This window comes from Haemaphysalis longicornis, unplaced genomic scaffold (genome assembly GCF_048455015.1).
Source record: "Haemaphysalis longicornis isolate Haplotype H1 unplaced genomic scaffold, Haemaphysalis longicornis Haplotype H1 scaffold_6, whole genome shotgun sequence".
Taxonomy (NCBI): Eukaryota; Metazoa; Arthropoda; class Arachnida; order Ixodida; family Ixodidae; genus Haemaphysalis; species Haemaphysalis longicornis.
The window spans coordinates 75,812,455-75,834,286 of NW_027526407.1; the positions used below are offsets into that span (position 1 = coordinate 75,812,455).

General features: G+C 46.6%; 1 protein-coding gene across 1 annotated transcript in view; it reads right to left on the bottom strand.

Moving 5' to 3' along the window:
* LOC144143522 (mRNA decay activator protein ZFP36L1-like) overlaps positions 1–21,397 on the bottom strand; it is a 100,223-nt gene extending 78,826 nt beyond the window's left edge. The window contains exon 1 of the mRNA XM_077675301.1: positions 20,945–21,397. Within this exon, the coding sequence (XP_077531427.1) occupies positions 20,945–20,977 (33 nt within the window). The 5' untranslated portion in view covers positions 20,978–21,397. The remainder of the gene's footprint in view (positions 1–20,944) is intronic.
* Between the last annotated feature and the right edge of the window lie 435 nt (positions 21,398–21,832).

Consider the following 21,832-nt stretch of genomic DNA (forward strand, 5'->3'; position numbering starts at 1 on the left):
AAACCAGGAAGTATCGAAAGAAGCACGCAATGCAGCGGCCCACCGGAACGGCAAAGGCTTGAACATTTTTGGTCAAGAGCGAGAATACAGAAGTGTCTTGGATGCCGGAAGGCCGAGGAAAAATGTCTTCCCAGTTGTCAAGCCCCATTGACCCAGCTCTACGACCCTCTGTGGGAAAACATTTTGCGAGAGCAATTACAAGAAACCCCATTAAAAGTGCCGACGAAACCCTCACAGTCGGCGTCTCATGTCGTCCTCGTTGTAACCGTGGTCTCATGTAGTCACGGTATGCTAAAACACCGGGACACTCGTTTACGCCTCGCGCTTGAACGTAACGCGAACTAAAAAAAAAGAACACCGGGAGACTCCTTCACGCCTCGCGCTGGAACGCTTTGTGCTTCAAAGAAAAGAGACTTTTACAGCAAAGCTGTATACCTGCACCCTCCAACGTTTTCATATTCGTTGGCAAAAAACGCCAAGGCACCAAGAATACACTTATACACTGCATGCTTTGCCCCTCCGCAGGTTTCACGTTAGTGAAAATGGCCCGGGATTTTTTACCCGGGACACCTTCTTGTGTTGGTGCACGATGGTGATTTTGTGTTGGTGCACGATGGTTGTGTTGGTGCACCCGTGGGTCATTAAGTAGTAAGTACCATAGGAATGTTAACAGGTGAGTCCCCGTTTACTTGTTTATTTTCCATATTTGTTCTCACAGTTGTTTGCTTATTCCTCGCCATGGGCGACAAAATCTTATGGGCTGCAGCGAACAGCAGCGAAAAAGAATCGCTGGTTGGCAAGTACACGTGTTCGTGCGATTAATAACCTATCTGTTGACACCACTGTTGAGAAGCTGGTTGAAACAGAGCAGACGACGCACGCCGGTGCTTTTTTTTTTCCTGCGGCGTGCGGCGCAGTGGCACAAGCCGTGCCATGTCCGTGGCGCATCGGCCATGTCCGTGGCCGTTTCCAGTTTTGCCAAGCGAAGAGATTAACCGCTAAACTTTTCAGTGAATACCATCTATACACAAGAAAAAAGAGACAGGATATTTAAGAAACATGAACCAACGAGCCTCCCAACAAGTTTTGTTAAATTATCAAACAAGACTGCTGTCCTTAAAGAAGCCATGAAGACAAAATACAAGTTGGGTTTATTAGAAAGACTGCTTAGTCCCGATAACAATGATACCAATATCATCGCAATCTTCGAACAAATAACGGAGATATGAAAGAAAACGTGTGAAGCAGTCGCGACCCCCTAGCCAATTTCCCGCAACTTTTCTATGACGTCACAGAACCTTGTTTGTGCGATTGGCGCCCGCCTAACTGACCTGTCGCGACGACACATGACTGGACGTCTGTAATGGGGCCTCCAGTTCCATTTGACCGCATCACTTGAATGCTAACGTGCAGTTAACGCGCTGGAAATTATGTTTTATTGTTGGCCCGTATGACGTCATTCTTGCTCATAACACGTCACTATGGCGCAAAATTTGAAAGTTTTTAAATACTTCTTGCTTTTTTTTTCGTTAAAAAAAAACAACTTTTGGGGCTGTAATGGAGCTGAGTGAGATACTGAATCCTAGTTATTTCAAATTAAACGAAGTTGTATTTTCTCTTCATGGCTCCTTTAACGACTTCGGTACCATCTATACACAAGGAAGAAGAGACAGGATACTTAAGAATCATGAACAAACGAGCCCTCGAATCGGAACAAGACTGCTGTCCTTAGACGACTTTAGTAACCAAGCGAGCAGATACGCGGCCATTTTTTTTAATGCGAAGCAACTCATTAGGAACGCCAACCCGCGCCCTCATAAATGAGTAAGAAGAATAGTGCCAATTCATCTCAAGAAGCCGTAAGCAAATTATTTTCATCGTAAGCTCAACGACCGAGACCTCGTATGTTTTTCTTGTTTTATTTTTTTCACTCTCCGCCAAAATTTTAAAGAGTGTCACACTAGTTGGCCCCGTCCACAATCCGGCTTGACCTCTGCGTTTCAAAGTGCAGCTGTACTGGAAAACTCAAATCGGCCGCTCAATTCAAGTTATCTTCCATCCGAATTGGTACGGCTAACGTCCGGCACGCTTGATGTCAACGGTGCAACGTCCCGGTATACACGTTCCCCTGACGGAGGAACAGACTCTCTCTGATGTCGCTGGCCCCCAGATGTGAAAGCCGACGGCTGTTGTCCTGATTGTTTAGGTTTTGTTTCTTCTCAGTTTTTTATGTGCACTGCAGTTAAAGGCTAACGTACTCAAAGGGAGAAACGAACTTGATTGAGACGGCTTTTCAGGGTCAAGGAACTCCAGGACGAATCGTTTCTTTTTTTTTTTTTATCCTCGCAGTTCATTGAACTTCGAGGTCCACCGACAAAAAAACGCGTATCTTTCGAAAATTAACCGCGGACGGACAGGAGGGAGACGTGAAATGCAAACAGAACAATCTTAACAACAAAGTTCGTAAAAGGGTAGTAACGCCTGTATTTATTTACGAACTTTAGCACCCCCCAGAACGGTACGTAGGTCCTGCCACTAAGTGTGGAACCGTTACTAGTCTACAGACTGTGCACTTAGTAAGTGCTGCTTGTTTGGTAGTAACATTCACTGATAGTAACAAAGTTCTCTGAATTATTGAACATAATAACTACAGCCCTTTTCCCACTCCAAATCCGGATTAAAAAGTTCTTGCAAATCCACATGCTGACTTGTATATGCTCGCACTAAAATGCATAATTCTAAAATTATCGCTAAAATACTTAATTTTCACGACGGGCCCACCGACTCCATCAGAGGACTTTTGCGCTGCTGGCTAGAAAAGCAAGAAAAGCAGGTGTACTTCCAAGGTAACTAAGTTGTACTCGCTCTCCTCGTGCATGCCATTGGTTTTCTTCCTCAATTTATTCGTTGGTTGTGTAAGTGTGGTATGTGCGTGTTGAACGTGTCTATGTCGTGCTCCGCGCTCAGCCGATCCACATTGTCACACGTAGCATTTTACTGGGTTATTCACTGCCAGTTAGTAAAAGCACTAAGTACTTAGTTTACACTGCGATAAGTCACTGGTTAGTGTCTTGTTAGCGAGTGCTACGACCTTTTTTTTTAAAAAGAATGCATGGTCTAAAAGCAAGAAAAGAAACGCCAGAAAAAATTACGCGGGCACCTGGACATTATGATGTAGCGATTGGGAAAGCACGCAATTGCAAACACGCCCTCTCATTATCACCATCATCACCATCATCCTTTTTCTTTTTCCGTCTTTTTCTTGTTTTCTCAGGCACTATACATTTTGGCACATACTGCAGCGTTCGCATGACAAATGAAAGGGGAGATTTATCGTCAACGTACTTTGATACTTGCCGAATTGCAACTTATGTGATTAGCATGCTCGAATTATTCGTGCGGCCCCAAGTATACATGCCTGCAGTAGCGGTCCCAGAGATTGATTTTGGGGGCGATTTTTTTGGGAGGGAAGGGGGGGGGGGGGGGGGGGCGAATAAGAACCGCTCCTATCCTTGCGCGTGTTCTGCAGAGGAGGTGATAACCATGGCGACGTGTGCGCGTATGTGGTTTAATCCGCTTGCGCACAAATCAATGTTAGCGACACAGTGGTTTTTGACTCCCCGTAGGCGGTGCAACGGCTGACTCGGGCCCACATTTCTGACGGTCGCAACACGTTTGCGACCCTTCACAAGTGGGATTTAACCTCGCGCAAGTGGAATGCTTCGAAAAAAAAAAATAAGAAGCTGAGGACCTCTTTGGGGGGGGGGGGGGGAAGGGGGGCGATCACCCCCTTCGCCTCCCCTTGGGACCGCCCCCTGCATGCCTGTGACAAACGTTTTTGTCGACGCTTACGGTGCATTCACTCGGTCTATAAGTTCTAGTCAGCTCGAGTAACTGGCTCTAGTTAGCCACCATCTTGCTGGGGCAAATCGAATGGCATTTGCTTCCATGTAATTAAAAAAAAAAAAAGACCTGCTGTGGTGGTGTTGGGGATGCGTGTTCCTCTCGTATTCTGGATGCCACATGCTCGAAAACGACCTAGACCTAAACTTGCCTAATTTTCTATTGAATACAGTTAGTTTCTTTGCAGGGAATTGCCTGAGAAATTTGCCGCCAATCCGAGCATTCTTACACCTGTATTATTCGTCGAGCTGTCGTCTATTTTGTGCGGGCGGCAGTTGTTCGACCTGTCAGGTTTACCAACGTTCTTGCATTAAAACAGAACATCGATTCCGGACTAAAACGCAAACATTGGCAGTGAGATCTTTGAGAGAGAGAGAGAGAGATGAGAGAGAAGAGGAGAGAGAGAGAGAGAGAGAGAGAGAGAGAGAGAGAGAGAGAGAGAGAGAGAGAGAGAGAGGGGGGGGGGGGGGGCTCTTTTTATGACGTCTTTATTTCTGCTTTGTACAGGTTATAAACCTTGCGACAGGTGGAGGGGAGGGGGCCGCTGTCCATGAACTTCTTCGAGGTGGGGGTGGTCCCGACGTCGGCTCTGCAAAGAAACGGCCGGGTCCTATCTCGTCCTTAAAATATTGAAGAAAAACCCCCAGAGCCGGAGTGCGTCCGATGGTCCAACGTGCGATGGTGGATCTATCCACTCCTTGAGGGTTCCAGGTCGGCGTACGCCGAGAGACTGAAGTGCAGTCTCCCGAACCGCGCTAAAAGGCAGGGCAATGCCACAGAAGATGTTCAGTCATGCCTCTTGCGGGGCATAACGGGCACTGTGGGGTCATGTATGAGTGCGGGTTGATGAGGTGTAGCCGCGCTGGGGACAGAAGTTGGCCAGTCTGGGCTCGGCGAAGAATACCGCCTCTGTCCTTCGAAGATTGCTTTTATTTGAGCCCCGGTTACTGAGGGTTGGTGGCGGATGGGCGGAGGCCAGCCGCGACTTCGGTATACCTCTGCGTACCAGGGCCTCCTGAATCTCCTGGCTAGAGCTACCCAACGGCTCTCTCCATAGTTCGCTGCTGGAGATTTGAGGGAAGGGGTCGTAAGGGCAAGCCCACATGGAATGTTCCAGAGTGGCACGTTGGACGCATTGGGGACAGTTGGGAGACGGGAATAATGAGGGGTGGATGTGGTGCAGACGAGCTCTGCATGGGAAGGAGTCTGTTTGCAAGAGTGGTGAGGCGTGAGGGAGGAATGGGCGGAGTCTCCGAGAACGTACGACGAGAGAGTCGGTACTAGGTAGTGCTCCACGATGTCGTTGAACGTGATGAGGCGTTCTTTGGAGGAGCGCGCGCCGTGTCGCGGGACGATGCTCACACCAGCACGGAGTGTGAGATCGCGGGCAATGATAGCACGGGCAAGTTCGTTTCCCGGGAGGCCAGTGTGAGCCGGGGCCCACACCAACCCCACCATCTTTCAAGGAGGGTTGAGCTCCACCCTCCCTCCCCCCAATGGCTTTTGACGGTGGCTTGGCGACCTGCACCGCTTTTACAGCGAAGCTGTGTGTGGCTATACTCGGTTACAACTCAAGAACGGCCCCACCTCATGTAGTGTATCCCTCCGCCAAAGCGCCGGACCCGTGACGTCAGTGCGCGCGCGTTCGTGATATTGAATTCGTGATAGCGCGTTCGTGATGAATTCGTGATATCGTCTGCCTTGTCTCACGCAGTTTGTTTGTCGTCACTGGAGTCGTTTATAAGCATATTAAGTCCAACAAAATCACAGGAACAGCTCACGCCATGTTCAAATTATTCCCAGTAACGCCCTACTTGCGCAGCGCGGAGAAACATCCGGCTACGGTGATAAGGCACAGCGGCAACTTCCGGTGCCGTTCTTAAGTTGTCACCGAGTATACCTTTCCTGCGTCCGTGCGTGTACACTGTCGCCTCGACAAAAGAAAAAGTGAAAGCGTCTAATCACTCGTTCGTTCCGGGTGGAGGGAGGGAGGGGCAGGGAAAAAAAAAAAGCACGGGCGCGTGCCACCAGAAAATGACGCTTAGGACGTTAGGCCGGCGCATAAACGCGTTCACAGCCAATAAGATCGATGGATTGGCATGTAGCTATCTCAGCCAATAAAATTGTTGGTGCCATCGCAGTTGTTCCGACAACGCCAAAACCAGATGTTTGCAGAACCGGCCTTGTAAGGCCTTAGAAGTGAGTGAGTGAGAGTGGAGCGCAAGATGTCCACCTATACTCTGGTACAACTTAAGAACGGCAACGATGACGATGATGATGATTGCTATTGGTTTCCCCTTTGTAGCGGGGTGATGACATGTCATCTTAACAAAAAGGACTAATATACCCATGTTTTACACTTTAGGTTTAATACTGTAGGGCAGGCACAAAAAGCTTATTAGGCACAAAATACTTTTTTTTTTCCTGTTACAGGTGGTAACTGTCCTAAGCAATATTCCCCTCTCTGCTTTTCGTCCACCAGCATTCTAATCTTCTTTTCGTCCCCTCGACAGCCTTGAAGTTAACTTCCTCTGTGCTACCCTTAAATCGTAGGGCTTCTGGAAGCCTAATATTTCCCTCATGTAGATTTGGATGGATACCCTCACATTTTAACACCATGTGCAGCATAGTTTCTGTTTCTTTTCCGCCGGAAGTTGCCGCCGAGCCTCATCACCACAGCCGGATGTTAGTCCGAGCGGCGCAAATAGTGCGTTACTGGGAATATTTTGAACATGGGCCGAGCCGTTTCCGTGATTTTTTTGGGCTTAATAGAGAGTTTTAGTATGGCGTTTTAGCTGTGGCGTTAACGTTTGCGCGCCGCAATCGCAAACTGATAGCGCCTCGTTACGCGACGGTTAGCGTGCCCGCTAACGCTATGGGCGCGCTAAAGTGGTGCTTTCCGCTATACTAAAGCTCTCTATTGTACTTATAAACGACTTCAGCGACGACAAACTACGTGAGAAAAGGCTGGCGATATCACGCCTTCGTAGCAGCCTCCTTTCAAAACGCGCGCGCCTGTTGACGTCCGCATCCGCCGCTTCGGCGTAGTGATACCGTACATGAGCTATTGCCGTTCTTAACTTGCTCCCAAGTACAGCAGCAAACTTGCCTTGTTGCTATAAGAAAACCACACTCATTCATTGTTCCTATATTTGTGTTTAGCTGTATTTTTGTTTTCGACCGCGCAGCTGCGACTTTCTAAACATAAACCGCGCTCATTGTTTATGTATTTGTGTTTGGTTATCATTTGTTTTTGGCTGTACAGCCAGCGACTTTTTAAACAATATCGTGAGAGCATTGACCGGCGCCCGTGTCAACGCCTTAACCACGGCGGAAAGTTAACAACAGACAAAGAAAGAAAAACCATGATAGTACACGCGCGCATGCGCAGAACGCCCACCGCAGTCCATGCTTCGATGAAAGCTTTGGCTGCTACAGGCTGTTCCTGCAGACACGACAGCCTCCCCCCCCCCCTTTAAGCCGTTCGGCGCATTCACCGCTGAATGGTGACAATGATTTCTTGCGGGTAGGGTTTGATGTTTTCTTTCTTGTTTTTATTAACATAGTCACACTGGTTTTTAACATGTTATGTGACTATGTTATTAACATTGTCACACGATAAACCAAGTTTGTCGAGCGATAGCTCTGTTTTCGCGCCGAGAGCGCTTTAGTGAACAAGTGCACAAATTCATCGCAAGAAGCTGCTCGGCGCTGTAAGCGCGAACGCGCGGTGAACTTGGATGCAACCAGCGATTAGATGCTTTCATTGCGCAACCGCACGAGGCGCCGGCTTGACCTCGGGTGGGCTTGGAGGTCAGATTGGCGCCACGCGGAACGAGGCGTTTTCTGGGTTCGTACCTGGACTAATAGAGCTTTCGCTCTAAAGAAAAAGAAAACATGTTAGCGTGATTGCGTCTGTGGGCTCGTACATAAAGCGGGAATAAAAAATACAATATAAGCAATGAAATCGAGATTTACCGATTACGGGTGGCGTAACTGATAAGTGTCTTGTTTCAATTTCTCTTTAAGAAGGATGATGCACATTTTGAGATTGTATCATGATCGTTTGATCAACACTTCCAAAATCCCCAATTCTATCGCAACATACAAAGCGACGTGGATAATCTAAGAAGCCACAATAGAGTTTTCGAAACCAAAACAAAAGTTACACGGCTGCTGGGACAAGAGGAGCAACATATAAATTATATATATTCATGCACTTTGTAAAGGTTGCTAACATTTTTTTGAAGCGAGCTGCTTTTATTATGTACGCCCTACATGAAAGACTCCCATAAAGCCCAGCACGAAAAGACCCCGGGGCCACAAAAGATCAAAGAGCCCGAAAAAAGAAAAAAAAAAAAATCTCGAAGGCCCTGCGACATCCCATACATCAAGCAATGCGCATTTCAGTTCTTGTTTTCCAGGAATAAATTCGCGAAACAAAGTCTGCGTTGTCGAGAAATCAGGCTAGGCAAGTGCTACAGAACAACGCCCGAGAATATGAAAGTTGCAACCAATCAGGAGCGTCAGTTTAACAGTTTTCCAAAGAAAAAGCGAATACATAACAGCCAGCACAAATATTTTCACCCCACATCCCGCAGAACTCTCAGCCACCGTTTACTATTTTAAAGGAGCCATGAAGACGAAATACATGTTGGGTTCATTAGAAAGACTGCTTGTCCAGATAACAATGATACCAATACCATCGCAATCTATATGAAAGAAAACGTGTGAAGCAGTCGCGACCCCCTAGCCAATTTCCCGCAACTTTTCTATGACGTCACGGAACCTTGTTTGTGCGATTAGCGGCCGCCTAACTGACCTGTCGCGACGACACACGACTGGACGTCTGTAATGGGGCCTCTAGTTCCATTTGACCGCATCGCTTGAATGCTGACGTGCAGTTAATGCACTGAAAATTATGTGTTATTGTTGGCCCGTGTGATGTCACTCTTGCTCATAACACGTCACTGTGGCGCAAAATTTGAAAGTTTTTAAATACTTCTTGCTTTTTTTCTTCGTTACATAAACACTTTTGTGGCTGTAATGGAGCTGAGTGAGATACTGAATTGTAGTTCTTTTAAATTAAACAAAGTTGTATTTTCTCTTCATGGCTCCTTTAACCCGTATGAAAATGTGCAGTGGTCATTTCAACTGGGTCATTTTGCCTAGGTCCTTTCGCGGTTGTCTCTTCAGTCCACCTACACTCCTAAAAAGAAGGTCGTAGCACTCACTAACAGAACACTAACCAGTTACTTGTCGCAATATCCACTAGGTACTTTTACTAACTGGTCATGCATAACGCAGTAAAAAAATGCGCATGACAACGTGGATTGGCTGAGCGCTTGAAAAGTGCGTAGACAACTAAGAACATTTATGGACACGGGACGAGTTAAGGAGTAGGGCGTTACAGGGACACGGTGAATGTGATAATAAACTATATCCTAAAGACACAACATGCTAAAGATACACAAGTACGGCGAGGACGAGAAAAATAGCAACACCCAAGTGAAAAAAAAAAAGCGGCGTTGAAATAATAAACACCCATCTGGGTGGGTGTTGAAGCGGTGTGAAATCGGTGTTTGGTATTTATTAAAATTCTGTGACTTATTGAACATAATACCACCTAACGATTTAAAGCTTTTGCAAAACCGCGCGCAGTTCGACATAGACGCATTCAACACGCACATATCGCCTTTACAAAAGAAGTAGATTGAGCAAGAAAACCCAACGGGATGCACGATAACTTAGCGCGTATAACTTAGTTACCTCGGAAGACATCTGCTCTTCTCGCTTTTATAGCCAGCAGCGGAAAGTGCTCTGATAGAGTCGGTGTGTTTGTCGCAAAAAACAAATATTTTAGCGATAATTTAAAATTACGCATTTTAGTGTGAGCACATACAATTCAGCATGTGAAAGTGCAAAATCTGTTTTTAATCGTTATCTGGAGCGGCAAAAGTGCTGTTCAATAATTCATACGATTTTGCTACTATCAGTGAATGTTGTTATCAAACAATTGCAGCAATTACTAAGTGCACGGTCTAGACTAGTAACGATAACATTAGGTCCCATACTTAGTGGCAGGAACTTCGTACCACCCGCCGCGGTGGCTCAGTGGCTAAGGCGTTGCGCTGCTGAGCACGAGGTCGCGGGTTCAATTTCCGGCCGCGGCGGCCGCTTTTCTGATGGAGGCGAAAAGCAAAAACGCCCGTGTGTACGAGATTTAGGCGCAAGTTATTGACCACCCACGTGGCCAAAATTAATCCGGAGCCCTCCACTACGGCGCGCCTCATCGCCTGAGCTGAGTCGGCGCGTTAAACCCTACAATCAATCAATCATCAATCAAGGAACTTCGTACCGTTTTGGGGGTAGTAAAGTTCGAAAAAAGCTAGTAAATTGAGCCCGTTACTGCCTTTTTACTATTGATTAATTGATTGTGGGGTTTAACGCACCGACGCAACGCAGGCGATGAGGCGCGCCATAGTGGAGGGCTTCGGATTAATTTTGACCACCTGGGGATCTTTAACGTGCGCCGAAATCTCGTACACACGGGGCGTTTTTGCTTTTCGCCTCCATCAGAAAAGCGGCCGCCGCGGCCGGGAATTGAACCCGCGACCTCGTGCTCAGCAGCGCAACGCCTTAGCCACCGCGGCGGGTTACTTTTTTTTTTTTTTTTTTTGCTAGCATTTTTGTCAAGCGTATATGCGGGGAGGGGGTTGGGGAAGCAGCAATGGCTGTGGAATACAAGACCCTAGTCTTTAACACTATACTGGTAGCAATTTGTTCCATTTCAAATTATAGATAAAAAAGAGCACACTACTATAGTAGTACACGAAACAAATACTCTAATAGAGGATAGTAGTAGAAACAGTAGTAAAAGTAATAGTAGTGGTGGTTGCAGTAGTGGTGGCAAAACCTTTTATCGAGAAGGAAGGCCAAAGACCATTGGAGGGAGTGGGGATTTTTTGGGGGAAAGTTACACCTTCATCATATGAAAATCGCGCAGCTAAGGGTTAAGCCGGTTACCAATCACACCACTCATGCAATCCCAAATGTAATAGCAAGCAGTCCTACTTGATATAAAGCCGATTTATCTAATGAAATGTAGTTGATGGAGTTAACGTAAAAAAAAAATCCCGCGCCATCTCCACTAACGTGAAACCTGGGGAGGGGCGAAGCATGCAGTGTATAAGTGCAGTGTATAAGTGCATTCTTGGCGCCTTGGCGTTTTTTGCAACGGAGATGAAACCGTTGGGCGGTAGAGGGCGTTGCTGTAAAAGTTTCGTGTCTTTGAAGCACGAAGCTCGCTAGCGCGAGGCGTAAACGAGTGTGTCGGTGTTGTTTTAGTAAGCGTTACGTTCTAACGCGAGGCGTAAAAGAGTTTCCCGGTGTTTTAGTACCGTGACTACACGAGGCAATGATTACGACGACGACGACAGGAGACGCCAACAGCCCCAGCCCCTAAGGGGCTTTACCCCTAAAACTAGATAGACTGAGATCGGTAAGGAAAGTGGCAACAAGGCCGCACATGCAGCGGGACGGGAGCCTTTCCCCGGCTACTTTGCTTCCTCTGAGATTTCTCTTCCCACAGTTTCTCTGATTCAGAAAAGGCAAGAAAACTCCCCAGGCTGTTATATCTGCTCGCTAGCTACAAAGGCAAATATGATACGGCTTCCCGTGGTGATACTTATCAAATACTTCTTAAAAGGATTCCCCAACACTGCCGATAAATGCTTTCACTCTTTCCTCCGCGACTGGAAGCACTGCGACAACTATAGTTATCGCCAGCAAGGACCGGCACTGCGTGATTTGCTCGCCGCAGCAGATACGCCTTCCGGCCTTCCGTTCCCCCTTTACTTTCGTGGCTTTCTTTTTAAAAGCGGCAATCGAACGCGCTCATTGCTGCAACCGAAAGTAAAGCCGGCCAATAGCCGCTACACCACTGTAATGCCGTAATTTCAGCGGTCGAAGAACGTCAAGATTGGGAAAGCGATTGACTGATTGTAGAGTTTAACGCGCCGACGAGGCACGCCGTAGTGGAGGGCTCTGGATTAATTTTGACCACCTGGGGAACTTTAACGTGCGCCGAAATCTTGTACACACGGGCGTTTTTGCTTTTCCCCTCCATCAGAAAAGCGGCCGCCGCGGCCGGGAATCGAACCCGCGACCAAAGATTGGGAAAGAGAGAAAATTTTTTCGAGGAAGTTTTTAAGTTATCTGATGGGCACAGAGCAGTAATTTGTGGCTGAGGCTTTTTGCGAACCCATGATCTAAGTATTGGACGTGTCGGTTCACTGCGTTCTGTAAGCATTTAGGATTTCGAAAAAAGTTGAACGAAGTGTTGCAGGGTCACTTTAACTGCGGCATCATTTTCCATTTTCTTTCTTTGCTTTTCTTTCTTCGTCTTCATTGGTTACAAGACCGCGGAAAGAATAAAAAACTTTGTACTGAGAAGACATGAATCCAGGAGACACAGTGTTAATAACTTCAGCATGCATGCTATGGTGGCAACACTTCACGTCCCAGCTGCTTCTCCAGAATATGTCCGCCCCATGCCATCCCACACCGTGCTCTGTGAGAGTTTTTGGTACCATCCATTGTGGGCGGTCAACGCCAGATTTTTCGACTTGTGAGGCACACCAGGCTCGCACCATAACAATATGTACCAAGGTGCAATACAGCAGCTGTCAAGAGAGAGAGAGAGAGAGAGAGAGAGAGAGAGAGAGAGAGAGAGAGAGAGAGATCAAACTTTATTTAAAGCGGCCCATATCCGGGCTGCAGAAAATGGGGTTCTGGTGGGCCTCGGCTGTGTGCTGACTAGGAAACGCCTACACGCTTACGTGCAGAATGGAATTTGTTGCCCGTAACTGCACTTTCATCAGTAGAAAACTTGCAGGCTTATCTATACCGAAGTTAAAGTTGATGCTTGGGCGAGTTAGTGTTCCATAATCTTGTTTGCGCTATACAGAAGTGCCGCTGTCCTGAACTGACGTTGCTGTACTGGTGCAGTGTTGTTCCCGCGAATTATCCGATTTTTCACCTGTGCCGCATCTTTTTTTTTTTTTCCAGCTTCTTCCTTCTTCATCTTTTTTTTGACTCTGCACTCTTTTTTTACTTTAGTTTTACGCAAAGTGACGTGTCCATACTTGTACCTCTGCTTGTTTTGCCACTCCTGCTTGGGCTTTGTAAAGCCTGCAGCATATAATAAATAAATAAATAAATAAATAAATAAATAAATAAATAAATAAATAAATAAATAAATAAATAATCTTTATCCAAAAAAATTACAGCAATTGCTGTGCTTGAAGTTTATGTTTTAAGCGTGCTCATTTACACGCTACGCCCCCGCTGCGGGCACTTGGAAATGGCGTATTTCTAATGAAATGCTCCTGCAAAACACTAGGCATTCTCCCGAGAAAGATATGTCATGGAATGGGAATGTTAATTACGTTGCAAGCTTCGTGTAAAGGTGCAATGGGCATTGTTAAAAAAGTTCCGCTCTTTTCTTCCCACGCACTCCTTATGCACCTTTTATGGCCCATTTAAATTACTGCTTCTTAGTGCAGGGCTCAACATACACTAAAGATTATATCTGCTACAAAAGAAAGAGTTTGCCACACAACAAAAGGTGAAATTCGTGCATACACGGAACACAATCTAGACAATTAAATTTGTTGTCTGTTCATAAGCTGTATAAGCTAGCAATCAATCTGTTTCTCAACAGCCATAGCATCTCAAGTCACAAATAAAATATACTTTCCGGTTTTGTATCAACAAAGTAGACTTAATTAACTCACTCAACTCCATTTTGGCCCCAAATGACATTGTTCTTACCAAATAAAAGGAATCCGCTGATACCCACAAACTTCCGTACTTCCCTCTACGCAGCCTAAGCGATGGCATCACTTATAACGCACCAAGAATAATCTGTGAGTTGAATCCATGCTAGCTATCAAGCAGTGTGGTTAAATGAAATGAGCGGTATGTGTCCCCAACAATCTTGTTTACTGGCAGTAGTAGCCTTTGCCGGATCTGAGTGTCTCGAGGACATTGGCGTCTCTATGACACTGCAGACTAAATTTCATTGTCAGAGCAGAGCACTTCAGGGGCTCGCTCGCCTTGTCGCCGTAGCTCGCTCGCTGGACCCAAGTAGAGCCCCACGGCGTTCTGTCGTCGCGGCGTTCCACAGAGGCTTCGAAAGCCAAGCGGTTTAAGCGAAGCGTTCGAAACTCCGGAAACGCTGGCGCAAAGAGAACTGCAGGTACATATGAGGCCAAAAAACTCCCACCTCCCCTCGCGGGAACCCCTGTGTAGATGCGACGCATAGGCGGAGCGGCGAAGGGAACGCGTTTTATAGCGCGCATAACGTTGAGGGGACTGCGTAAGCTGGTCCCAGTCGATGACGACGTTGGCGTACTTGTAAAGCGGCGTGGACTCTAGGTGTTTGAGCAAAGCGTGGATGTTGCTTCGCCGGAGAACGGCACACCGGTTATATGCGCAGCGCGCCCGAAGGAGAGGAAACCGCGGAAGAGAGAGTACTGCACATGCGCCGGCCCCAGTGCGTCTGCCGCGGCTATGACGCAACGTGCCGCGGCTATGACGCAACACAATCCAACACAATCCACTTTAATCCAATCCAATCCAAATCCAATCCAACCGAATCCAAGCCAAGCCAAGCCAAGCCAATCCAATCCAATCCAATGCCCCTCGCGAGAGAGTGTTCGTTATCGGAGAGGAGAGGGGGTGAGAGGCGGAGAGCGCAGCTCGCGCGGCGAGGAGAATGGCAGAGGGGTGGACAACGCCGACAACAACGACGACGACGCCGGAGGGACAAGGCGAGTGAATCAGAAGCTCTGCATCTAATATACGTAACTAACCTGCAGCGCCCGCGTTCATTTAGTTAGGAACGCTCCTAAAGTAAGCCAAAAAATGTAACAGTGCAACGCCGGCACGTGCGGGAGGAAAAGCAAGCACAAAAAGAACAGAACTCCCGCTGGCGCAGTTTCAGGCAGGGGGCGCGCGAGCACTGCGACGGCGGGAAATTTGAATTGCACTGGGTGGTAGCAGAGAGCGGATAGCGGCGATACAGCCCATTACGGCGAATAACTGCTCTGCACTTGCGACAGCGTTAAAAGACACTCCAATAGATAATACCAAAAGTGCCCTAAAAGCACAGAAAACAATAAACGTGTACCTCATAGCTTAGTCTGAAAGCCGCGAAAAAAACGTGCCGCACTGTCTAGCACTGCCACAATAGATTTACAATAGCGGTAAGGGCACCGACGGAGTCTGCATTGAAACAAATCAATGAAACAAAAAACTGTGCCAAAGTGCACGCATGAAATGTGTGGGGCAAAATCACACGTTTCATCACCTGCTGTAGCAGAACAGAAATTGTTATTCAGCTCCTTAAAAAAAGTATCTTTCTTTGTTCTATTACCCCCGATAACAAAGAACGCGCTTTCTTTTTATACCATGCTCACAGCCTATGAAATAACACGACTTTATTTTTCTTGGCAGGTTTACCGCAAAGCGATTTTCCTCGAAGGCGTTGCATAATGACTTGTTTTCCTTCTAATGTCTATGCGGAAAGCTTGCAAAAGTGCTTCGCTATTTATAGCGGTTCCGCATGTACACGACATTCGTGATCCAAACGTCAAGGCTAGCCGAGCTTGCCGCGGTACGTTTTGACAGCTCAAACATGATATAAACACTGGATTAATTCTTCCTCGTTCTCGCCTTTTTTTTCCCGCTAGGGCGGTGCCCAGTTGGTTGATTGTAAGGTTTAACGCGCCGACGCAACGCAGGCGATGAAGCGCGCCGTAGAGGGAGGGCGCCGGGTTAATTTTGACCACCTGGGGATCTTAAAGGAGCCATGAAGACAAAATACAAGTTGGGTTTATTAAAAAGACGGCTTAGTCCCGATAACAATGATACCAATATCGTCGCAATCTTCGAACAAATAACGGATATATTAAAGAAAACGTGTGAAGCAGTCGCGACCCCCTAGCCAATTTCCCGCAACTTTCCTATGACGTCACGAAACCTTGTTTGTGCGATTAGCGGCCGCCTAACTGACCTGTCGCGACGACACACGACTGGACGTCTGTAATGGGGCCTCTAGTTCCATTTGACCGCATCACTTGAATGCTAACGTGCAGTTAACGCACTGAAAATTATGTTTTATTGTTGGCCCGTATGACGTCACTCTTGCTCATAACACGTCACTGTGGCGCAAAATTTGAAAGTTTTTAAATACTTCTTGCTTTTTTTTTCGTTAAAAAACATCTTTTGTGGCTGTAATGTAGCTGAGCGAGATACTGAAGCCTAGTTCTTTCAAATTAGACGAAGTTGTATTTTCTCTTCATGGCTCCTTTAACGTGCGCTGAAATCTCGTACACACGGGCATTTTCGCTTTTCGCCTCCATCAGAAAAGCGGCTGCCGCGGCCGGGAATCGAACCCGCGACCTCGCGCTCAGCAGCGCAACGCCTTAGCCACGGAGCCACCGTAGAGCTGGGCCTACCTTTCACCGTTGCGGCGCTCTATGATGAAACAGTCCGGCCTTACAAACATTTATCCAGGATTTCCAGGTCGCAGGAAGAGACGCAAGAATCACACTTACATTTCCTGAACAACCAAGTGTAATTGATAACACTTTGAACCCCTCGTCTCCGAACAAAACCATCAAAACTAAAAGTAATGGTTTACTTTTGAGGTGCTTTTCAATAGAAAGGAAAACCACAGGTCAGCTGAGGAAGTGTTACTTTTTTAGTTGCTCAGAATAAATGCTTTAGGGGCAAAGCCCCGTAGGGGCTGGGGCTGTCGGCGTCTCCTGTCATCGTCGTAATCGTCGTCTCATGTAGTCACGGTACTAATACACCGGGAAACCCGTTTACGCCTCGCGCTAGAACGCAACGTGTACTAAAACAAAAACACCGGGACACTCATTTATGGCTCGCGCTGGAACGCCTCGTAACGCGCACTAAAAAACACCGAGAGCTTTGCGCTTCAAAGTCAAGAGACTTTTGCAGCAAAGCTGTATACCACTACCTCTCAACAGTTTCATTTCCGTTGGCAAAAACGCCACAGCGCCAAGAGTACACTTGTCACTTATACCACGGCCCGTCGATCAAGCGTATGCTTCGCCCCCCTCCAGGTTTCACGCTAGTGGAAATAGCCCGGGATTCTTTTTATGCGTTTTAACATACATTGGAGGAGAAAGTCCTCCAGGGAGTAGAAAAATTGCTCATAGGTTCAGCCAAATTTACCAACTACGCCGACGGGAAAATGTGAACATTCGCATAGGCAACAACGTCAAATAAAGTGAACTTACATCCAAGATATGCAGTAATGTCTAAGTCATGTATGTACCGTGCAGGTGAGAAAAGATACTTTTTGATGGTGCGTGCAACAACCAACGGACTGTATGTAACAAAAGACCCAGAAAAATAAATTTTTTTGTCAAGAAAAAAAATCTTTCATGTAACAGTACACATGGGACATACTACAATGCGCCAATGGTATATATCCCAGAAAGACATTTGTCGCAACTCAAGCCAAAAAAGCCCTGCACCGTTACTACACTATCAAGCGGCTTCCGGGCCATCTCTACTAACGTGAAACCTGAAAAGGAGCGCAGCAAGCAGTGTATAAGTGTATTATTGGCGCCTTGGCGTTTTTGCCCACGAAGATGAAACCGTTGCGGATAGAGGTAAACAGCTTTGCTGCAAAAGTTTTGTGTCTTTGAAGCAGGCTCTCTATCCCGGTGTTTTTTTACACGCCTCCGTAAGCGAGTGTCCCGATGTTTCTTTAGTACGCGTTAAGTTCTAGCGCAAGGCGTAAACGGGTTTCCTGGTGTTTTAGTACCGTGACTACATGAGACGACGATTACGACGACGACAGGAGACGCCAACAGCCCCAGCCCCAAGGGGCTTCGCCCCTAAAAAAGTAAGTTCGGGTTATACAAAAGAAAAGCCAGGCCACCAACCACAGCAACAACCAGAGAGATTATTCGCAGACGTTGCGGCTTCCCCAAGGGAGAGCCTTGGTAAAAATGAGAGACCGCTGTCATTGCGACCAGTGCTCTTATGGGGTGCAGGAAAGTCGCTAACCTTGCATTTGGAATCTAGGCTTTTCTTTCACGAACAATCATCCCAACCACACCGACTTGCTCAGAACACGCATTGCTGAAAACATCGAAATATCACAATATATTGTTGAGAAAATGTGGCACAAAAAACGATGGGAAAGTGTGGTAGAAACAGTTGAAACGTCACGAGTATACTCGACACATGAGCCTTGGCAATATGACGGTGGTTCGAAAAAGTACAAGTCACTCCAACCAAAAGGTAAGTAAAGCAGTTTATTAGTTGCTACTATCAACACGACAGACGCGTGTTCATACCTGTATACAAGGGATTATGCCCGTTCTACACCAGCGTTTGGAAGGCCTTTGAATCGAAAGTCATTTGACTCAAATGACAGCTTTGACTACACGACGTTTTTCAACAGCATTTGGTTGAAATGCCATTTGAGTCGACGGAGCACCACAACCGACCTTTGAGATTCTCAACGGCTTTTGAAAGTTGAAACGCGAACGTTCGTACCCTCAGATACAGTTTCTGAATGCCGCATTTACAAATATAATTATTTACGAGTAAAACTTGGTTTTTAAAAGCATGCTCTTAATAACGTTTTTTTTTTTCTTCTATTGACAGGGTAATTTGGTACTCTACACAGGTGGCACGGATTTTTTTTGTGCTGGTTTTTCACGTGTATGTAGGTTATATTTGATTTTATCACTCACAAAGGTGTCCTTTGGCCTGACATTATTAAAATTTCCTGCCATTTTATGAGAACGAAACCGGCAGCAGCGGCGACACCAAAACATGGCGGTTGAACTCGGAAACTTTTAGCTGCCTTTGAGGATTGTCGTGTAGGTCGGCGGAACTCCTTCCAGTTCGAACGGCATTTGAAATTTCGAAAGCCATTCGACTCAAATGTCCTTTAAAACGATCGTGTAGAACACGTATTAGATTTCAATCACAGTTCAGCGTTATACCGCTGCTACGCTACCGTCAGAATGTCATTTGAACGAAATGTCGTTTGACTCAAATGCCAAGTTGTGCTGCTCCACTGCGTTATGAAATGCCATTTCTGGCACTCTTGCACGCAGCGTCTTCGATCGGCAATAAAAAATATAATACTTCCGTACGTAAAATAAACAAAATATGTTTGTTTGTGGAACTTTGTTCACTGTTCATTTACTGAAAATATGAAATCAACATATTTGATTTTCATACTCTCAAAACCAGTGGTTCAGTTGCAAAAACAAAAAAACTGGAGTCAGAACTGGTGTCCCTTCCAATTTGACATCATTTCGCTGCCGTAGACTGCTCCTAAATTTGGTTGTTGTACGAAACCAGAACGGGGCGACAACAGCGCCACTACAGCACGGCGAGCAATTGTGAAAGCTTTCAACTGCCGTCGAAATTGTAGTGTAGCACGGCGGATTCTGAATGGCATTCGAAGCGCCCCATTTGAGTCAAAGGACATTTGGCTTAAATGACATTCGGACAGCCGGGTGCAGCCGGGGTATTGGTGAGGAGGATTGGACTGGTTTGTTTGTTGTCCTAAATCACACCAGCATCCTTGTTTAGACAAGGGGCGGTAAGCGACTCCGAATAGTAAACCTGCGTAAAAGCTGCAGACATTCGCACAAAAATGCTCGCTTCTATAATCATAATATCCAAAGAGTAGTTTTGGGAAGAAGAAAAATGGCGGCCGGAGTGGAAAATGCGCCGGGTTTTTACTGCGGATGCATGACCAATTGGTTATTCAGCAAATTCGCCCTTTAAAGTCTTTTTATGCTCAAAAATGCGGGGAACAACGGTTGTTCAACCGCATCACCACTTTGTTTCAAGCATTGATAGAATGTTATATGGAGATATGGAGTGTTAAAAATTGCGCTTGCTGCATACCGGTTCATTTGTGTAGGCAAAAATACAGTTACGACCACACAAATATCAACAGAGACGTTCTGCGCGGAAATCTTTTGCATTCCACCCTGTCAGTGTGGTTAAAAAAAAAAAAAAAAGCCTGGACAACAAATTTACAGTGGGCACAAAATAGTGCCTCAAGCCTGGAAGGACTGTGCCAGCAGCCTGGTCATGGCCGTAAAGCTTTCGTAGTACAGCCGCTGTTATTACACTACTCGTGACCAGTCCATATAAACGTGATCACATCACAAATGTCTGAACGGAACACATCAAAAGAAGCGGGCAAGACGCCCTTAACGACAGCCCATGGAATGTGCCGCCCTTCGCCACTACTGCGGTCAAACCGAACTTGTAAAGTGCGGCACGTTGCATGCCGAGATTATTCTTACATACACGTACCGGTAATAATAATAATAAAAATAAATGCACGAGTCATAACGGAGATCAGTGGTCATCACACCGCCGTGGCGTTGATCGATATCTCGCAACAGGTGTCGGCGCGGCTTCCAAGCAAAAATGACTTTTAATTCACACATATAAAAAAGGAAAGAAAAAAAGACCGCGCCGGCGAAGAGCCACAGACGCCTTATCGATTAGTATGCGTGTCCTATTAGCAAAACGAGTGGCTGCTGCAAAGCGACCGACTCGGAAGAAATGAGCCAGCAGCTGCGAACGAACAGATAACGCTTACACGGTTCGGCCATTATCTATGACGCTTTTTGCGCTGGGCGACTGCATCTGAATTAGGCATATCGTGTGCGTGCTGTCCAGTAAGTGACAGTGTAGCAACGTTGTAGGAGGACTCATTAAATTTGAGCCATATCTGTACTCTACCGGTTCGGGAGAAAAAAGTTCACTCTCATTCGGCGAACAGTGGGACTCCAAGCGGGAAAAAACCTCAACACCATTCCCTTTCCCTGCATACGAACTACTTTCGCTCTTCACGCCGAAGCACATGTGTGCCACAAACGGAACACTTTGTCGGTCGAGAAACAAACCTTGAGAAAAGAGGAATAAATAACAACGTGCACTGTTTGCTTACCGTGAGTAGCATCCTGGACTGGGTTAATCGCATAACACCGACGTGAAAGTCGAACGGTGAGAGACGGTAGTCACTGGCATCCACGCTTCAAGAGACGGGTCATTGAAGGCGCAAACTCCACTTTTTCGAACACTGCCGGCTGATTTCGCGTTACAAGCGAGCAAGAGAATCACGCCGCACTTCACTTGTGTCACAGTAGAAGCACGAATAATGAAAACCATGCGGGGCTTGGCAGACTTGAAACGTGGGTTCACCAAAATCGCGGAACACAAGGCCACCTCTTGAAAGCAAACAGCTGCCGACAAGAAGCGCTGATCAGTTGTAGTTGAAGGCCGCTAGGTCGAAACGAACTAGTGTTGTCGACGCGTGTCAGGCGGTCACAAATTTATGAAAAAAGAATAATGTAAGGTCGGCCAACTCCCGATGTGCGGTTCAACGTAAACGCACGTTTGCGCCATAGCACGCAACAACCCGCTCGCAAAACGCGTGAGATCAGGAATGCTGGCGCCATCTCTTGCAAGCGGCGGACGACAGCGAAGAAAAATTTAAACGGGAACAGCGAGGCGCGTGAATTCAAACGTTGAAGCGGCACCCTCATTAAACTTTTGCTCTACAAGAGGTTCTACGCTTCACTGAGTCATCTGATAAGAAGAAGAAAAAAAGACCGTGAAAGAAATTTTAAAGAACACTAAGCTTTCCAAGACTTCCCAGGCACGCGCGCACGCAAGCATAGTAGCCAGTGCGTTAATTTTATTTCATTTTTAGTATCGTACAACTGGATCGTTGTAGTCCTCCAAAATGTGATTTCATGGGCGGCTTTCTTTAATGACCAGGGGAGTGCTGCGTAATTATTTTCTTCAAGCGTACATTACAAATAATTCTGACGTG